Source organism: Helicoverpa armigera, chromosome 16, assembly GCF_030705265.1.
Source record: "Helicoverpa armigera isolate CAAS_96S chromosome 16, ASM3070526v1, whole genome shotgun sequence".
Taxonomy (NCBI): domain Eukaryota; kingdom Metazoa; phylum Arthropoda; class Insecta; order Lepidoptera; family Noctuidae; genus Helicoverpa; species Helicoverpa armigera.
In genome coordinates, this window is record NC_087135.1 from 555333 (window position 1) to 572041 (window position 16709).

At 36.4% G+C, this 16709-nt stretch overlaps 1 protein-coding gene across 3 annotated transcripts; it reads left to right on the forward strand.

Moving 5' to 3' along the window:
• The first annotated feature begins 565 nt into the window (after positions 1-565).
• Positions 566-16554, forward strand: LOC110369867 (ninjurin-A). 3 transcript variants are annotated; one of them, XM_064038465.1, is made up of 8 exons: positions 566-922; positions 10604-10691; positions 11397-11516; positions 13097-13222; positions 14146-14190; positions 14575-14633; positions 15083-15256; positions 15595-16554. In XM_064038465.1, the coding sequence occupies exons 1-8, from the start codon at positions 761-763 to the stop codon at positions 15793-15795; spliced, it is 975 nt and encodes a 324-aa protein (XP_063894535.1). In that variant the 5' UTR covers positions 566-760; the 3' UTR covers positions 15796-16554. The 3 variants fall into 3 exon arrangements, with proteins under 3 accessions (XP_063894535.1, XP_021181138.3, XP_021181136.3); XM_021325463.3 differs by lacking the exon at positions 14146-14190 and having other exon boundaries at positions 568-922; positions 13097-13180; XM_021325461.3 differs by lacking the exon at positions 14146-14190 and having other exon boundaries at positions 570-922.
• The last annotated feature ends 155 nt before the right edge of the window (positions 16555-16709 follow it).

Consider the following 16709-nt stretch of genomic DNA (forward strand, 5'->3'; position numbering starts at 1 on the left):
ACATAAAATTTACCTACTTAGAATGATATGATAAATCTGGTCCCAAGATCTCTGTGGTAACTTCGTTTATCGGGCGTAAAAATCTCGCAGAACTTAAATATCAACTAATAGTACCTTCCTAAATTACCTAAGTCAATTTTGGCTTCCTCTTTCAAACATATTATACGAGTACTTATTCGTGCTTTGACCAAAAAGAAGTATATTATGTTACCAGGGTGATAGGGATAGTGGAGCTTCCGAATGGATTTTGCAAATCGGTTCATTAATTTTGGGGTCTTCAAAAAACCAAATAAACTTTTCCTTTTTGTGATACACATTAGTTTAGATATCGATAACAATGAAAAGAGAGTACCTAGTTATATCGTCAACGGTTCATCAATTAAAATGACCGCAAACCCTACATGCACATAGCTACGTTTATCAATGAAAACCATCAGTATCGTCACAGTGACGGGTTTTTCATTGAAAATTCCTACGACAGCTGAATAGTTACTACCTATAGCAAAAAAGAGCTAGTATATAATCCTTACTTCAACGGCCAGACGTTCAGTTAAAATCGGTCGTGTAATAGTTTGTTATTTTTAGAGATCAAGTCATTAAGTCACACGTTTGAACAATCTTGCAGTCTGCGCCTGACCGTTGCGATCGACGACCGTGTTCGCGCGCCAATTTAAACAAACGTGCGAACAAACACAACTTTATCTAAGAAAACTTTTGTTAATAAACCTTTGTAGTGCAGTTTTTTACCATTAGTGTGAAAATGGCTAAAGATAACGTGAAATTGGACATTGTGAACGAGAAGAACGACGTACTTCTTAATGATATTATCGAAATTTTTGGCCGTCCAGTGGCGCCGGTCAAACCACCTGTTACGAACAATGTGCGCCCAATGGACCTCGAACGAGGACTCGATACACAATTTGTAAGTTTTAATTAAGATCTAAATAATTGTACACACACACATATTAGACTACCTATATTACTTTATAGTTACTGGGATAAACATCCTGACCGAACAGGGAAGTTACAAATATTTAAATGAAACAGAGATAAATCAGCAACAGACCGATTCGAAACACATCTAGTAGAGGTCACTGACCTATCTTTGACGTGCCCAAAATTTCGAATCATGCTGACAGCCATGGGTTTTCCCAGTAGGTAATAAGAGAAATAGACAAAATAAACAAGAGCACGCCAAAAACTTCATGCTTGTCTTTTAAAATAAAATGTTTTACTTATTGTTGTAAAGAAATATCAAACAAAAATTAAGGACTCTGAAGAGATTCAGTGAGGTTTTACTCCCAATCTCCGTTACCACTAACATTCGATTAAATAATTATATTATCTATAAGAAATAATATTTCTGATTCTCTCATGCAGTTGTATCCGTGAGCAGCGTTTATGTTTCCGGATGCCTTTACGCTGAATGCAGTTTAATTATCCCTTTATGGCAGTTCAAATAATGCACTATACTACTGGTTGTCTGTGCATTGTGCACTTTAATGCATTATTATGTGACATCATGGACTGTTCATGTGCTTGCCTTTAGATTTCCGAGATCATCATCACAAAGGTTGATTGCTTAAAGTGACGAAAAATAATGAGAGATATATATTTTTTTAAATCTTTTATTTTTTGAGGCTTATAAACGCTGCTGCGTTAAGCCAGCCCCTAATTTATTAATGTTTCTAATTATTTTGATTTGGTAAATACTAATTTTTTTTTTAATACATTAGTTAAATCTCTATCCATTTTCATCAGCTACGAAACACCAACAGTATTTCCACTCTTTGGTCTACTCTATGACTTTCTTATTAACACTATGGCATTCCAAACTGTATTAATGTTTAATCTTCTAATTATTTGCCTTTCAGTCATAAATCAAACTCAAAACTTCTCTGTGATTCTGATTGATTTATTATCTCTTTCATGTGTCTATGCATTACATGCAGCTGACCTATGTAGCTGCTTTGGCAGCCATTCACCATGATTCATTTTAAGGGCCTGAACTAAACTGACATAGATATGCCATTTACACTTCTCTACTAATATGATAAAGCTGAAGATTTTATTTCTTTGTTAATCTTGAAAGATCGAGAAGTGTGGAGACAAAATGGGGAGTCCTTTGCCCAGCAGTGCGACAATTCAGGTTAAAAAAATAATCATCTTAGAAATAGGTCCAGTTCCGATCCAATTTAAAAAATCTTTTCAGCCTTAGATAGTCCATTCATAGTTTACCCTAATTTTTATTGGGTGCGCAAAGTAGTAGTAGTTAGTTTGTATGTACTTTCTAAGTATATCTTAGACACCATTGGCTGTGTTTCGGATGGCACGTTAAACTGTAGGTCCCGGCTGTCATTGAACATCCTTGGCAGTCGTTACGGGTAGTCAGAAGCCAGTAAGTCTGACACCAGTCTAACCAAGGGGTATCGGGTTGCCCGGGTTACTGGGTTGAGGAGGTCAGATAGGCAGTCGCTTCTTGTAAAGCACTGGTACTCAGCTGAATCCGGTTAGACTGGAAGCCGACCCCAACATGATTGGGAAAAGGCTCGGAGGATGATGAAAGTACCTACCTAGTTTTCTAGTAGTATAGGATAGTAAAACCGCTGGAGGAAGCTAGTCAATATATTAAAGAGGAATGGAGTGACAGGGAATGCCGAGGGGATTGTATGCAAAATACTATGGGAGTCATAGCATTTGTTGTATTTGGTTAACAAAGCGTCCATTTATCCTGAATGGATCGGTATGGCCATAATTATGAAGTTTCCGTTCAACCGGGGGTTTTCCTGTTGTGTTATGCAATACGTAGCAAATTATTATAAAAATTAACGACTTCCTCTTCCTTGTAAATTCTTTATGTGTAGTATAAGTGAGTTTAGCACTCATTCTTGTTTTTTCGGAAGGACACTATCCGACGCCTTCTGCTGAAAACTCCTCTAATGAAATCAAGTCTTCTTCATGATGCGACAAAAATAAAAAAAGTAAATAATGACTTCATCATTTACTTCTTTACACAGATTAGTAAACCTCTCACATACATGTGTGTATTGTATTGCACAGTTTTCAGAAAAGTTTACAAACATTACTACAACTAACATCAGTGGGATGATTGCATCATTACGCAATAACGAGATAATAATAACTTATTGTAATCTAGATAAGAAAAATAATCAGCGCAGTGCGAAAAACGTACCTACTCACTTCAAACAAGATAATTGTACCTATACCTACTTCTTTAAAGATTTGACATTCATTGTTTAAATCTTTTAAATTCATGTTTATTTATTAAAAGCCCCTCTTCTAACAAATTAACATTTTTGAGACCTATCTTCTGGTTAATATAAAAGTAATTTCTTCAAAGTATGCTGAAAATCAGAACTTTCTGAAGGTCACATTTACAAAAGACAGCCCCCAAAACACACAAAACACAGCCCTTACAAAAGACAGCCCTTCAACACTTTCAATGTGTTTTTGCTGGGAAGAAGAAGTAGTGGAACAAACCCCCCAGACAATATCTTTGCCGATCACGGTTATCTACAAATGCTCATAAAGCTGGATAATTAACGTCTTCATCTCACGCTAATCAGCGTATCGTTGATGAACTCTGTAGCCAGGAATGTTGTTTCTTCAATAATGAGGGCTTATGTCGAATGTTCAGTATCTACAGGCAATAATCAATCATTTTGGGCTGTAGTTATGGACACAGAAAGTCTGTCAACCAACCAAAGGGAATCGTGTTGCTCGGGTAAATATGTTGAAAGTTGAGGTCGGATAGGCAGTCGCACTATGTAACACTGGCAGTTTTAGTCATGCAAAAATAACTGCGGTTGGTTACATTGGAAGCAACATAATAGGAAAAGGGCTAGTTCTAGGAACAATGGGAAAGCTTCAAAATGACTTGTATCATTTAGTTAGTTAGAACTTAATGGCATTCCTTCTAGCGCAGTAACTGATTTATCAGCTCACACAGTTATGAGGTAGTTGTAAGTAATAAATATAATATTCCCTATAATCCTTCGACTATCCTCTTAATTAACCTACGTAATATGCAAACTCTGTGAGCAAGATGCCGGCTGCAAGCTTTCCTTGTTTTTGTTATTGAGTGCGTTTGTTTGTATCTAGGTACTTACTGGTAATTCACGTCTAGCAATATGACGTCTGACTGCATGTTAGTCAGTCATTAAGAACTCGGCTTAAGTTTACAGTAATCTGCACTGAAATCCTTTGTTCATTCACTTCATTAAGTTTGACTTATATTCTTGCCTTGAAAGCCTTTTAAATAGTTTTTCCCTTCACTTTATTGCTTTGTTCATCAGTTAAAAGTAATTTGCTACGGCTTCATAGTTGTCAGATATACGTGTGTAGATAAAACATCTCTCTACTCCTTCTCATTTCTTATGATAGGTATTCCTCTAACATGGTAGGTATCACTTAAATTGTGACCCTGTGACCACAATAAACAAGTACCTGAAAAACCCTTTCTAAGATGTAATTAACTACCTACGTCTAGCAACTAACCAACTACAGCATCATTTGTTATTAAGCCTTCAGTCGGACATTCACAGACGGAAAAACTCGTTGTTATTTTATGCGCTAATCTTTTTACACTGAATACGTCAAAGTTTTAATTTTCCTGCTCTTAGAGTGCATAATTAACATGAAAGATAATTTACTTGGTTTGTCCCCTAGGTATGAAGAATATACATAATAACTGAAACTAGGCCTATTAAGAACATGGTTTTACCCAGTCTCTCCTGCGTTAAACCACAGATTACTATCTTACATGGTTTTATGTCCTCTGTTCTGTAACAGTTAAAGTACAATGGTTTTTTTTTGTATCGAAACAATATTGCTTCACAATAAAAAAATATTACATACGCAAAGCAAATATTCATTGTGTCTAATGAGATATAAATAGCTCACCTTTATTTGGGGGTCCAGTTGAATCACTCGCACAATATTAAGACGTTACACAACATAGGCTCATAGTGTAAAATAATGATTCGACTACAAATTCTAAGAAATTGCGCAATACAACTTGACTAAAAAAATATTGAAATGATTGTCGAAAATTATGAAACTCTCATGTTTTTCGTAAAGTTAAAAATCAAACAAAAACTATTAGCAACAGAAATAACTTGCAACTGTGTACTTGCTTGATTACACTACATAGGTATATTTTCCTCATTGAAAACGAGCTTTTGTCTACGGAAATAATGAATGATAGGAAAAAAGCGCTTGCGTTTGAAAAAAAAAACTTGTACCTACCTATTAATTTCGTTCTCAATAGCTGTACTTAGAATCCCATGGGCAAAAAACACTTCTTTAATTAGAAATCCCCAACGCATACTCTGCTATGTACCTACTTACTGCGTCACTATATTTCTTGAAGCTGGAAGTCAGCTGGGAAGATGAGGATGCATGTAATCAGGCACACCTCTGTCTATGTATTGTAAGGGGAATTCCAATATGGCGTCCGGTTTTTTTCTTGTCGGTGAAAGTTGTATTTTTTCTCCGTGTCGTCAAATGGTCGCGAATTGCCAATGACGTATGTTTTGTGAACGTGATCGACGAAAGACGTTTTCAGTTTTCCGTTATCGTGTCATAGAGCTAATTGGTGACGTCGACATTTAAAAAAAAGTTATGCGGTTACGAAATTGTTATTTTTCCTTAGGTACTTAATTAGTAGGAAGGTACATAAAATTGTTAGTCAAATATTATGTTAGAATTTAATTCCCTAATTGTTAAATTACGACCGATGAAAATTCGTTTTCCTGTATTTTTATTCGTTTGCTTTTTCGTACTATTATTATATAAAAATGTATGTCTCTTCCAGACCTCGGGACTATAGAGTCCCGGATTTTTGGGAGGCGAACGTGGGGCCGAAGCCAACACGCTGAAGCCCTTTTGAGACAACTTTAATGAAATGGTGACACAAAACCGACGATTATCCCTGTATACACTATAGAAATGTACCCAAGGACAATCCCCGGTTCTGTGCTAAACTATTGCTAACTATGGATGAAAACTACTTGGACTATTGTGATGGGATGCTAATGGACTAGGAATGGGGTAACTACGGGAACTATGGCACCTGCTGATGACAATGTATTAAATACATGTTAAAATGGCAGGTGGAGACTCGCCAACTCACTTACTGGGCCCCCGGGAATCAGTCACTGAAAAGCAACAAGAGGGCAACAGGTACATGAGCGGCTGAGAAGGGTGAGGATACCTCGGCGGACTTTAAACGCAGATCACGCGCTCCCTGTGGGTCCAGCATCACCGGCCCACTCGCCACTTACCACGAGGCACCTACCCTCCGAGCAGGACTAACCTTGCTCTAGCGACTCCACTCTGACCGGCCGATGAAGGCAAGCCAAGAGGCGGGAGACCTATCCCCCGTCATGCTTCACTCCGGCAAGCCGGAGATGGGGGACAGTATACTCTCCCTGGAGCACTCGGATATATAGCCCCGCGGGGTCGCTATTCCCCGTCATCCGCCTCAGATGCCCTGCGGGGCCTATTATTATTATATTATTATATCTAGCCTGTAGTGTCCCACTGCTTTGCAAAGGCCTCCACATCTCGCTTCCACTCTTCCCGATCTTTCGACCGTGTCCACCAATCCGGACGATAGGCGTCTAGTTCGTCACGCCATCTCTTCCGGGGCCTACCCCACCTGCGGTGTCCATCCTCAGTACTATTAACTCACATTAATCAATGTAGAAGCAATTACTTTATTTAATTAAGTTAGCCCTAAACGGCAGTTAGTTATTAAAAGCGATTTAGTTGTAGATTAATTCCAAAATTATAAATAAATTGCACAAAAATTATGCGTTCTTTACCTATCAAAATGTTAATATACCTACTTATTGATTCTAGTTGATTCTAGTTGTTAGTATCAGTCCTATCGAGAATTCGATAATTCTAGAAAGTATAGTAGTTATTAGAATCCGTTATTTTAGCTATTTTATAGACTTTTATCCTCTTCGCGAATATTTTAGCAACTCATCGCTTAGCACTATTATCAGAAGCATAATATCTTATAGTCGAAAAGTTCCGTAGCATTGAGAAGAGGTCAGTGCCCCTTACCCACATACGTTGACTCATTATATTAACACAGACTTCGTTTATTATTACAGCCTTCATGAAGGCTGTAATTGTACGTCATGACGTGAAACACAAAAAATTATGAGTTCATTTTGTTACAAGTTTTCCTTGAAGATTATGACATATTTTTGTCATAAACAATCTTGGTTCTACTGGTATGATTGGTTGTCAGAATTCCAGGCTTCTAAGCTACGACGGGTAGTTGGTAGTTCCAATAGCCTGACTGAAAATTCTACTTTATGAAAAGTGAATCATCTGCCAATTCACGTTCATAGGCCTTTGATTTGATGAATGAGTTAATAAATAATAAATTAAACAATAAAATAAAATTAATACTTTACTATTTAATTGGTCCAATGACACATTAGTGAAGGCTGGTTAGCAAGAACCGCCACTTACGTCATAACATTAATGACTATTGTTTATACCTACTTATTTTGTCCATTTTATTTGAGTACTTACGCACTCGCTCTCGAAAAACTAAAACCTTTAGTCGACGCGTAGACCTTTGGTTGTGTTAATAGTTAAAATACTGTTCACAGTATTGTTTACATAGACATGAACTGAACATCTGTACTACGGATTTCAGACGAAGTAAATAAACGTCTAGTGAGTCATCGGAAGAGCTTTCACGTTTTCCTCATACGAAAAATTGCACGAAGATTTTCCATCTCGAAATTCAGTGCGTAAATAAGATTTATTAGATGTAGTATTATTAAACAAGAATGTGACTTTCTTTGACACCGTATTTTTGAGCAGATTTTGATGAGAGAGCAATTTGAAAAACCCGGAGACGATCATTATCATCATATTTTTTTGGTTGGCGTGAAATTTTTCCTTTACAACACAGGGGAAATAAATATGAGCTAGATTTATTAACAAAACAAATAAAATGTCGTGTTTCATACGTCATGCGACAAAATATTTAACAAAACAGACGCTGATTATGTCGCACAATTAGTGAGGAGTCTTTGTATTTCCACTCTGTGTGGGCGCAGCGCTGCCAAAAGCGGTGTCTTGAGGTCATTGTCAAGGGCACGCCATTGCGTTAGCATCGTATTTATGTGATGAACTGAATGTTTTATGGGTTTAAAGATGGTATGAGATAATACAGCCTATAGATAACAATATACCTATGCTATACTTAAAGGCCTACAACTTTTTGGGCGACGCATATTAAACATTGAGTTTGAGTTTGGATACGGTTTTTTAGAATATTTTTTCTTTAGGTTACAAAAAAGAATGTCGTATATATTCGTACTTACATTTTATTATGTTATCCTATGCATGTGCATAGGAACTTAACACATTATGTACAAGCCACAACATTTTAAAATGCAATTAATTTATGTTCGCAATCGGGACGCATTTTGATGACCCATTGGCCCTGTTTATCTGCTAAAGCTATCCTATAAGATTTTTGTACCAATGTCTCAAGAACAAACTGATAAATATTTATCATAAAGTTCACACGTTTATTGGAGGTAGGTAATTAAAACTAAACTATTGATATTTCGTATACCTAGTAACAATAACAAACAACTAATTAACGTGTCCGATGTTTATTTACGGAGTTTTGGGGACTCGGTCAAGTTTAAACGCCCAATTAGTGACACAATGCAATTAACCGATGTCCTACATACCTACATTGCATTAATGACCCGTTTTGTGACAAAGCAAGAATGTTCCATGTGTGCCTCCTATATGGAGCTTCGAGGACATGATAAATCACTGACGGTATATAGGACAATTTCCTTTCGTTACTATCCAATTTCGTCGTATGCTCGTTATCACCTCAAATAAATCTAGGGCTTTTTAGGCAAGCAGACTTGTAGCACATTCAATAAGGAACAAAGGGAGAAAACGAAACCTGATGTCTATTAAATTGTTTTGTATGCCAAATAGAATTAATGAAAGCCAATTTTCGTCACGGGTCAGTGGAATACTCGCTAGATAAAACGCAATGATAGATGCACATCGCGCTTGCCAAAACATTTCTAGGTGTAAATTGTAGTCTGCGAGTTGCATTTAGGTATGTCGGAAAAATATTTAATTTTACGACAGTTTATTTTTAACGTTATTTTCATGTTTTCCTCAGAGATTTTTTAAATATACTTAGTCTCTTGTTTGTCTTTTGCACTTATTTTCACCTAGAGGTAACAGGAAAGTGAATGTTGATATTTTAAATTGTCAAAGCAAAGCATTAGGTATTATTGTTTATATTTGGTTGCCAATGGCTGGATTATTGACATTTTAATATTTTTGAGCAACTTCCTGATACGAAAGAGGTCGTTAATAAAGGAAAAAAAAAATTACTTCAAACTTTTACCATTTCTGGGCATACGTTATTGAGGAAAACTTATTTTTAATTTAAATACGTTAGGGCTTATATAACTTCAGGAACAAATTAGTAGCGATATAATCCATCAGCAACAAGGACATCGACATTTGAAACGAACTGTTTTACATAAAGAGGTATTTTTCCATATTGATAAATTAGGAATTCCCTGATTTTAAGTCCCTAAAGTACTTATTCCCACAGGATGTGATGACATGACAAAGAATGCTTGTCGATGCACTTTGCAGAACTATAATTGCAATGAATCATGAAAACCTTGGGGTTCCTTGTGGTAGACACTTGGTTGGTTTTCCCCGCGTTATGCCGATTAGTGGTCACTAAGTATATAGCTTGGTCTCCCGAATTCTTGGTAGGTGAATCCTGTCCAAGGTCCAGGATTGACGCAATTGATAGAACCTTGAGGTAGGTCTTGTTTGTAGAGATCATAACGATTAACAGACCTCTTTTTATTGCAACGATTGCATAGTGAGCGAGCATATCTAGATTTTTATTTAGTGTTTGAGGTTTTCGAACATCTGTTGTTAGTTTTGACCTGAATGTGTTGAGATTATACACACACATGGAGTGTGTGTATAAAAGGCAGACTACAGTCTGTGTTTATTTGGAGTTTATAAAAACAGACTGACTCCCGCGAAGCGAAGTTTCGTAGTTTGCAGGTATATAAGTAGTCGAAATTGACCTGGTTAGTGTTTCCACTATCTACGTCTATTCTTAGGTGCATTTAGCTGCAAAGTGTACTGTAACTAATTCAGAATAGTTATGAATACACGTAGAACTTCTATGATGTTAATTCTCAATCATGAACACCAGTGTATAAGAGAAAGACTATGCCTACTTAGTAATAGTTATTATGTTTTTCTAATTCAGCAGTTAGTTAGCAACGTCATACAAGATCAACGAGTCATAAGGAAAAAGGTTAATTATGATGCATTCAGAATGCAATGCTACTTAAGTTACAGAATGCAGCATTCTGTAACTTAAGTAGCAATATAAATTACACAGCATATCACAGACTGCAAAAAACTGGTAAAATGTATATTAGTCTTTTTTTTAAACAACCGTACACTGCAGAACCTCGGTAAGATAACTTAAAATAGATTGAAATAAATATGTTTTCATTATCTTTTACAGAGCAACAACAACTTGGGTGAGAGCGACGCGACTCCCACGCAGCCGCTGCTGGAGCCGCCCAGAGACCGACAACTGCCTCCTTTAGCCGGTCAGTATATTAACATTTAACTTCTGAAATCAAACAAAGCCATTACTATGACAAGTTTACACTATCCTCATTCAGAAAAGAGGAGGAAAACAATTTTTTAACAATGAGCTTTGCAATGTGAGCGTTAAGTGCGTATGTAATTTATCTATCTTACCTATCTAAGGTATGAGGAACCTATGTTCTTCAAGCTAGACTACTAAATAAAGCATAAAGCTACTTATACCTAGCATGCACGGTAAAAGCTCTAAAACTGTGAGACAATATTTTATGTGCCATGAACAGACTATCATAGTAGCCCTGAAGTAACCAACTTAACTACGTCACCAGTCCACAAGTCAAACAACAAGAAGGCACCACTTACTTAGGTATTTGATTTATTAATTATATTATTAATTGTGGTTAAGAACCGCTAAATCAATAATTTTTTACGCAAACAGTTCATCATTTTCCTTTCGCTGCAGTTTCAAATACATTCGCATCCATTTGACAACACTTTCAAATAATTATCTAGTCTTGGTAATTTTGTAGGTAGACATTTACGTAAAGTCTACTTTTTTGACGGGTTCGAGAAGTAATTCTACTCCGCAGGTGAAACTCCAGTTAACTTCTAGGTAAAATACTGCCTCAAACTTAACTGTAACCTAAAAACTCTACACGATATTATCCCCTTATTGTTTTTATTTATATACTGTGTTTGTCTTCCAGGACCTGAGATCGACGACCTGGATGGCGACCCCCCGAAGGACGCGACTCCGTACCCTGGCATCGACGACGGACTGTTCGAGCCCATTGACAAGAACCCTGAGAATCATGATCATGACCACGGTAATATCAAAACTAATTCATTATGAACACACTACATATTAAAATTCAAACTACCTAAACGTGTGTTAGGCACCTACTCAATAAAAGTACTGCTTGGTTTTGCCCTTATATACGCCAGAAAGAAAGGGAACGCCACAGCCAAATCCCGATATGTGAGATATTTTTAGCACAGCAACAAACTTGCTACATTTATCAATGCAGCTTTAAGTTTAAAGAGATAAAAGTCCAGCAAACTGACGGCCATTGTCACAGCCAAAAAGATAACAATTGTTCTTGTTAATTTATAAATACAATGTTATCAAACACCTCTTTGCGAGTTCTCGAAAATAAGGCAAAAAGTACCCAATGTACCTCAATGTAATGATAAGAAGTAATGAACCGCAGTATGTATAATATAATATAATTAGTGGGTCACTTATCATTGACCGCTGTTTCACAAAAGGATGTGGTCTTGCGATATCACATTCGTAAATATTGCTACATTGCACGCTGATAACTCGAAGATAGAAGGGATGCGTGTGAGCATATAAATAAAATGCAGTTACTAGTGAATGAGTCCCTATTGAATTTGGTATTTCAGTGTATCTCGTAGCAAAGGACTACGCGCTACACGCTACGCGCTACGAACCTTTGTAGCGTGTGGTCCTAAGGGACTTTTGTCCGTAGCAGAAATTATCTCCGATTGTATGTTGTTTTGAATCAAGAGTAGGTTTTAATCATCATTGCAAACCTATGGTAGCCGACTGTTGTGATTGGAAAGACAATATTAATGAGATGTAGATTCCGTGATGTTAACGACACGAGAAAATAATATAGAAACTAATAAATCAGTTAAGCAAACCTCCAAAACTCTTATTCACAAAATGTTTATTTTGATAAAGGTTTTCCTTATTCGCTTGGTGGAATGTCTATAAAAGGTTTGTAGAACAACATAATTAATCTTATATTTAAACTAGACATAGCTGAAGGTCAAGACCACGAGACATGGCTATGCACATTATGTATTACTATGTACTCAACATTTACGTCATTTATGCTAATTCATTGGTACAACGTTCCTAGACGGCCAATATTGCTATCTATCTATTATACTTACTATGTTATTATTTTGTGCATAGGTACCTTTTAATGGGGGACGGAGTAAAGATGTTGATAAATATCGTTATGACATGAATGAATCTGATGAACCTATATTTTCGGTACATATAGATCGCTTTGTTTATTTTTTGAGCATTTGAATTTTATGAAAATCATATTACCTGCCCGAGTCAGTTCACACCATTGTCTAGTAAATTTTTATTAAATAACATTTAATCTCATAACAAATTAAATAAAGGTCGTGCACAAAAGCAAGCTGGAAATCCGTGTAGGTACTTACATTTGGTACTCCGCTGCATCCGGTTATACTGGAAGCTAATCCCAGCTAATCCCATATACTTGGATAAACGTAAGGCAGATGACGATTGCATAGATTAGCGTTTATGAAATATTCTTAACATTATTTCATGAATCAACATTTGACCCCTTTTATCATTCATGTTTTTTTTTTAAATTTTCTAAGTATTATTCTGTTATAACAGATGGCAGCGAGCACCCAACAGAACTGGACCCTAGTGACAAGCATTCAGAGCCTCACGACGGAGACGACGGTGGCGCCACTGACGGTAAATTGCCGTGGGAGCATGACGAACCAGACTACCCTTACGGTGATTGGAACACGACACATTTTATACAAAATTTCTCTTTTGAAAATTCTCTTGAGAACCTACAGTACGGACGAGGTAACTTGGCAATGATGTCCCTAGTCAATTGACTGCGTGGTGCACAGTTTTTAAAGTGGCAGTCAAAAGGAACTTCAAATTGGCCAAGTTACGTTGTGCGTCTTTTTAATAAACATTGAATATGCATTGTTATGCAAAAGCAGTTTAGGCATAACTTTGTATTTAAAAATATCCTGGAACAGTTTCGGAATCAATACCACTTCTACGTCCCGATCACATAACAGGGTTATGGTGTAAAACTAATGAGTTGCACTGAGTTTATGAGATTTCTAACAAAGAAGGTTTTAATTATGACTTGATTATAACATGGTGATCGTGAGTTACCTATTTGATAAAGCAACAAAAAACTATTTAATACATTAGGAACAGAGCTTCACAGATTACACAAGCCCATAACATTTAACGAAGACATTAGATAATGTGCTTAAAGCATGCCCGTCAGATTTGAGCTAACAAAGATAACCAGATACTAAAACAAAAACATTCGTCATATAGCACATGGATCAGCAGAAATTTCTATATTTAAGTGTTTTAAAAACGGTGTGGATAAAACATTGCTATCGATGCTTTTGCCACTGCCCACTGCTTAAACGCCTAACATGCAGGCAAATTCACGTTATTAAGTCGGGGTATTATTTATACCATCACGAAATATCGATACTTTAACCCTGTATATTTAGGTACAATTATAGATTAACTTAAAGATTACCTTAATAGTCACTTCGTAAGTACAAGTCTAGTCTACTTCTATACCGGGACGACCCACAGCAGAAAAAATGCGATCGAAAAATTTCGATGTGCATTGTCCAGGCCTTACATTATTAACGACAGCTTTTAACTGGTTTCAGTTAAACAAGTAATTTTTCCTGACGAACTGGACCCGTACACTTTACGTGAGTTTCAGTAAACAATCACTTATCTATACGGGCAACCAATTCACTATTTGTGTGTTCATATGTGTTATAAAATGTTATGACGAGATTCCACAAAAAAAGTGTCACAGATGGAATCTCGTCCATACAGCCAAAGTAATGTTGAATGTACAGTCCTTAATTTGTTAGCATACACTTCATATTGCACTTTTAGATTGTATTAGTATTGTTTCGTAGTAGTTATACTTTTTGTTTATCCTGGGACCCCGTTGATTCATAATTGCACCAATAGGACATCTAGATTCCCTCAACCCACAAGCTGTGCACGTTTTTACCGCATGTATTTTGGAAAGTTATTTTTCAAATAAAGACTATTTCGTAACATCTTTTTTGTCTAATTTTCAGATGTAAATGGCATCGGGACAAGATTCGGTGACTCACGGCCTGGGTCTCCTATGCCTGGAGTAAGTTACGTCACTTAATTTACTTTCTGAGAACCATAGTAGTCAAATGTAAATGTATCGTGTGTAGCTGCTTAGAACTGGTTTCCTTCGATTCGGTTTTTAAGGCATTTCGATTTGCCGGGGACTTTTTGGCCATAATAAGTTCTTTAGGATGTGAGTCATGGTCGAATACTGCTTACATTAACCACATAAATGATTCATTAGATAGACTAAAGAAAAAAAAAACCTACTCAAGTTTAATGACGAAAAAACTTCTACTTCCCGTAAACGGTCGCATATAAAATGTTTCCTAAACCATTTAAGTAGGTAACTCCATTTTGCTGAAGGTACAAATAAAAAAGCTCTTTATACTAATACACCAGGCAAAATTAAGAAAATGTATATCTAATCTTCAAACAAATTGGATCTTCTGAAGCCCTAAGCACTTACTAAAATAAAACTTATTGCAGTCGATTCCTGACGTGAACACATACCAGCAGAAGAAAAATCTGGCGCAAGGCATGATGGACCTCGCGCTGCTGTCAGCTAACGCCAACCAGCTGCGATACGTGCTGGAGTCCTCCACCGAGCACAGCTACTACTATCCTAGTCTCATCTTCATCTCACTCAGTATCATTTTTCAAGTAAGTCACACTAAATATTTATAATACATAACTGTATACGCTTGAGTGTGATTATGATGTCCTCCTGTCGGTTCCATCGACAACGGCGACATCCTGGCATATAAAAGCTTCAAACAATTTCAAAATATCAACGAGCACGGAATATATATATAGTAGGTGTGTACTCTTTTATTAGTCCGTTTCTTAAATTCCTGATTCAGTTAATTCGAATTTAAGATGTAAAAGTTCTAATCAAAAGATAATTGATGAAATCAATCTCCCTGCACAAAATGTACCTAATCAAATGTTTTTTTTTTTCATAACACGTAATAACACTTACCTGACATACGTTTTCCCAGGTGATGGTCGGTATTGGTCTCATCATGAACAGCCGGTACGACGTGAACGACCACAAGGAGCGCTGCAAGGCCGACAAGATCAACAACCTGACAGTCCTGGGCATCTTCCTCATCACCATCGTCAATGTGTTCATCACCTCCTTCAGTGTTAACACTCCTATGGTCACCAAGACGGTCGTCGCGACGCCTCCCTCAGTATAGCAGGCCTAGGGGCACAGATCTGAACTCTATCTTAAGTTCTCCGCCTTCACTAGGTTTGTTTCAAGAATTCTGTTTTTTGAAAGAACTTTTCTCAAGCCAGCGTTAGATGGCCGCTGTGACGATTTTAATACGACCTCATCGGACTCGGTTCGTCTTTCGGCCGTTTTTCCGACAAAGCGCGTTGCGTGATATTTTTGTCATAATCTTAAAGTTAATTGCATTTAGATAATAGACCAATAAGTGTAATTTAAATGCTCCATTGTTAATTTTGAGCCTTTTACCTAGGTATCTATGTATATTAATTTGCTCAAAATGACTCTGCTAGATTTGTATATACCTACCTAGTGTTAAGATAAAGATTTGTATAAAACTTAAATAGGTATTTAAGAAAAATATGACATCTACATTTACATTGAAAAATAATAATCTGTGAAATGAAAATCTTTTAACTTCACATTTAGTTCGATCATCAATTTTTGTGTTCTTAGCATTATAATAATTTTGAATTCACATGTCTATGTAACCGATCTTATTTCAAAAGACTGAGTATTTTTATCATCCACTACACTTTTTTGTACTTAGTCGTAATGTATGTACATTAATTAATTCAAAACCAGCTAATCTCATAATATTTAATCTAATAATTTAGTTTTACATGGTTCGCTAGATACCAGCTTTCTCGCGATAGATAATTAGGTTTAGTATTTATATTGCTTTTATTTTGTACATAAAAATAAATATTTATATAAGTTACAGAAACATTTATTTTATTCAATGTACAGTCATCCAACTTGAGCTACCTACCTTTGAATTTTCAAAATGTATACTGAACTCTGACATCTATGTTGTCAAGCAATTTAGTGACTTGAGTTGTCTGTACCTTACTTCGATGAAGAAAGTATTTTTTTGGTATG